Source organism: Elephantulus edwardii, unplaced genomic scaffold (assembly GCF_000299155.1).
Source record: "Elephantulus edwardii isolate Elephantulus edwardi_28Jun2011 unplaced genomic scaffold, EleEdw1.0 scaffold00089, whole genome shotgun sequence".
NCBI classification, from domain to species: Eukaryota; Metazoa; Chordata; class Mammalia; order Macroscelidea; family Macroscelididae; genus Elephantulus; species Elephantulus edwardii.
The window spans coordinates 9,660,399-9,664,698 of NW_006399839.1; the positions used below are offsets into that span (position 1 = coordinate 9,660,399).

The following is a 4,300-nucleotide window of genomic DNA, read 5'->3' on the forward strand; positions in this document are numbered from 1 at the left end:
GCCATCTGAATGTCGTCTTCGGTGAAGTGCAGGCTGTGTCATCTTGAATCACTTCCAGGCCCCTGCCAAAGGCCCAGGTGGGGCTGGGGCTGGGGCCCTCTATTAGCGCCCCTCTGAGCATTTCACGGCTCTCAGCTTCTCTTATGCTCCTACTGACCTCAGAGGGGCCCTCCAATTAGCCCCATCTGTGGATGAGAAAACAGAGGCAAGGCCCCCTCACGATTCTCAAGTTCAGTTTTCTCATTGATAAAGTGGAACTGGAGACACACATCTTCACGACCCTCGCAGACCCTCTGCACTCCTGCCCTTTGTGGTGAGCTGAGGCAGAGGCGATTGGTTTTGTCCCTGTGTTAGAGTGAAGAGCTGCTCAGAAGGCCTTTGCTGACTACAGTCGTGGCAGGAGGAGGTTGCCAGGCCTTTTCTTTCGCTGCACTTCTGGGCGGGCTGGCACTGCCTCGGTCAGCACTCCGAGCAGTTCGAGTGGTGTAGTCCACGGAGTGTTGCACTGCTAACCCAAAAGGCTGCACATTTCTGGTGATTCGACTCCACCAGCAGCAACTTGGGAGAAAGACGGGCAATCTCCTTCTGTTCCGATATACAGCCGTCCACGTCTGGTGGCTGTCAAGTCACTATAAGTCAGGACTGATTCAATGGTGGGGAATGTTCTTGCTTTTTAGGTTAGCAAGCCGGTGCAAGCCAGTTGTACCTGCCTCAGGAAACTCTTTTAATTAATAATCATCTAACAGTCATCACTGTTGTTGCTGTGTACCGTGGAGTTGGAACTGACCCATAGCTGACCACTCCAGTGGGTCTTCAAAGGCAGTAAGTTGCACAGGAGGAGATTGCCCTCTTTACACAGTTCTTTCCCTCATCTGTTTCAATGCAGTGTTCATGATTTTTAGGTTAAGCCTCATCTGTCTTGTTATATCGATTCTGTGTATGAAGAGACTGAGGCTCAGAGAGGTTCAGTAACATGCAGAACCAGTAATGAATGGGCTTCAGACTCACTCTGACGGCTGCAGAAATGGCTGTGTCGTGACAAAGTCGAGCTGAGCTGAAAGGTTTCTTAGCTGTAATGTGTACAGGGCAGGAGCCCTGACAGCATCACAGGTTAAGTGTTAGGCTGCTGACAGAAAGATCATCAGTTCAAAGCCACTACCGGCTCCAAAGAAAAATGATGAAATCATCTACTCCTGTACAGATGTATAACTTCAGAAACCTGGTGGAGGTCACCATAAATCACTGATGGAGTCATCAAAGCCTTGAAGAGTTGATAGAAGTGAGTAATTTTTTTAAATTTACTTTTTAAAAAATTAATTTTAATGAACATTTACAGAGACTTTGGATTTCCAATCATTCATTGTTGCACTTTTCTCCCTGCTCAACTTCCCTCCACCCTACATGTAAAAGAAAAATTCTTTCATTGTTATACAATCCCTCCCCCCAGGTCTACTCCACTATGCAGCCTTCGTTCTGGACTCATGTCCCAACAATAATACCTAATCATATGTCCCTTTTTAACAATTCTCTCCCTCATCTGTTTCAGTGCAATATACATCATTCCTCCTCTCCTTCTCTGTCTTCCCTCAACCCCAATGTCAGTTCTATTTTACAACAGTGGCCCTATGCAGTATTTGTACTTTTGTGACTAAGATAGGAGGCAGTGAGTAATTTTTACAGGAGCAGATTACTAAATCTTTCTTCTCCGGAGCTCCAACGAGGGTTCAAACCACCAACCTTTGGTTGGCAACCGAGAGCCTAATCGTTGCACGATCCAGGCCTTTCATCCTCCTCAGGCTGAAATGGTGCTCCCCTTTTTCCATCTGGTGCATGGCCGGCCTGCTGCCGGTGACCCAAAAGGCAAGAATGGGCTTGGACTTCACTTGCTGCTCCCTGCTCCCTGCCAGGGTCCTCTTGAAGCTCAGAGAGGTCGATGGCGCCAGGGAACAGTGCACAGACTCCAGAGAGTCAGCCTGGATCATACAGTTGGCAAACCATGCTCACACCCTCCGACTCACCCATGCAGCCTTGTGACCTCTGCAGGTCATGGCCTCTCTCCACCTCCCCCGCTTCACGAGCCTGGAGCTCCGTCCTCGCCAGCCCGGAGGCTTGTCCGTGTGTGTACACAGACCACACCTACCACCTGCATGTTTGCTTGTTCCCTGTGCTTGAAATGCCCTGGTTCCTGTGTCATTTTGCACCTGTCCTCCCCAACCTTTAGAAGGCAGCTTCAGTGCCACCTCCAGCATGAAGCCTACCCTGATTGCCCAGACGGAAGAAGAAGGGGAGAAGGAATAGATCTGGAATTTGCGCCATGCCAGGCGTGCACACAACCTCACAGACTGCCAGGCTTATTCTAGTCACTGATACAGACAGGAGTGGAGGCAAAGGACTTGTGCATGGTCACATGGCTAGGTCAGATATAAAAGAAATTTCTGGATTTCTGGTCTGTTGTTGTTCTTACAGGCTGTGGAGTCTGGCCCACTCATAGTTGACCCTGTCGGGAGGTTTTCAGAGGCAGTAAATCGCATGGGAGGAGTTTGCCCACCCTTCCATGGAGCAGTTGGTGGATTTGAATCACGCGCCTTTGGAATTGCAGTGCAGCTTCTTACCACAATGGCACGAGGGCTCCTAGAATTCTTGGCCTAGTGGTAAGAAGCTACACTGCAATCCCAAAGGCACGGGGTTCAAATCCACCAGCTGCTTTGTGAGAGAAGACAGGGCCGTCCCCTCCCATGTGACTGACTGCCTCTGAAAACCCCTCGGAGAGTCAGCAAGCAGTTTCTCGGCTCTGTCTCTGTCTAACAACCCCACCAAAATCCAGTGTTTACTCCAGAGGGGCAGAATGGAGTTCCCTGGAGCTGGGAAGAGCAGGCCTTTGTGGCTTGGCCTCTTCGTGGCTGGTCCTGGAGCGGGGAGCTGGCCCCAGTCCTCTCCGCCGGGGTCCACCTCCTGGCCCCTGTCCAGCGCCTGCTTTTGTGTCTGTCACACACTTGCTGAGTCGGGCTTTCGTGCCCTTAGCGGCCCCTCTTCCCACCCACAGTATAAGAGCCTGTTTGCACGGGCCCAGGTCTGGTGCGTTCTCTGGGCCCAGCTCGGTAAGTTCCATACAAGGGGAGGGGGATCAGAAACTGACCTGGGGGGCAGGGAGCCTAGGGCCCCAATTCTGGGGACACCCTGGGGGGACACCCTGAATACCACTCTTACCCTAACGAGGGATGGGTTCAGGCATCAAGACCCCCGCCTGTCTCGTCATTGTGTTGTTGTTGTTGTTGTGAACTGTCATGTCCATCCGAAGGGACCCACAGCTGAGATTCCAGCGGGTTTTCAGAGGCAGTTAATCACATGGGAAGAGACTGCCCATCTTTCTCCTGCAGAGCAGCTGGTGGATTAGAACCGCACACCTTTGAGTTGCCAGGGTAGCTCCTTACCACTAGGCCACCAGAACTCTGTCACTAGGAACCTGCTTTGATTAGTGACAGGTACAAGTGATGGAGCAGCACATCCCCCAGGGCTTCCTCGATTGTAATTATTGCAGGCACAGATCACCAGGCCTTTCCCCCTTGGAACCTGTGGGTAGGTTTGAACTACTGACCTTCTGCATAGCCATTTTTTCCATCAAAACTTCTCATTACTTACAGTCCCATAGACTAAATTGGCATCATTTGGATTAGGGATCATCTAGATGTGCTTGTCAGGGGATGCATTCACACTCTGGCAGCCAAAGAACATTCCAGAAAGAGGAAAAGACGGAACAGATGGAGTACAGGGGGACCAGGACTCAGACAGGGGAGCCGGGTGAGAGGAAAGAGGAAAAGGGTGTGGGAGGAGAAGGACAGGCCAGCGCACACTTCGCTCCTAGCCCAGTCACATCTGGAGCCCATCTGGATCCTGGCTCGGCCGACACCAGCCAGGACACCGAGTGACGACGTTTAGGAAGGGGCCGGCATGGCGCTGCAGTGCACCAAGCTGGGGGGACACTGGAAGGTAGGACAGAGTGCGGGGCGTGGGGGTGGTGAGGGAGCTGGGGGGTGGGACAGGCTCGCACCGGCACCCAGGGAACCCCTCCCCCACCCCCGGGCTCCTTAACTCCTCTTGTCTAGGAACCAGGGACTATGATCTCTCATTTCACAGAGGTTGAAAGAGGGGACCCAGCTCACCCCAGGACACTCACAGGGTCACACAGAGAGTTCAACATTAAATTAGAGATTGAGTCTTCTGGTTCTAAAATGCTGCTGCTCTCTAGCCAATATCAATACCACCACCACCATCACCATCATCATCACTACCACCACTATTA

General features: G+C 51.8%; 1 protein-coding gene across 1 annotated transcript in view; it reads left to right on the forward strand.

The window, feature by feature from the left end:
- The first annotated feature begins 3,942 nt into the window (after positions 1 to 3,942).
- Positions 3,943 to 4,300, forward strand: part of CRYBA4 (crystallin, beta A4) — a 16,206-nt gene continuing 15,848 nt past the window's right edge. Inside the window, exon 1 of the mRNA XM_006890518.1 lies at positions 3,943 to 3,987. Coding sequence (XP_006890580.1) covers positions 3,949 to 3,987 — 39 coding nt within the window. The 5' untranslated portion in view covers positions 3,943 to 3,948. The remainder of the gene's footprint in view (positions 3,988 to 4,300) is intronic.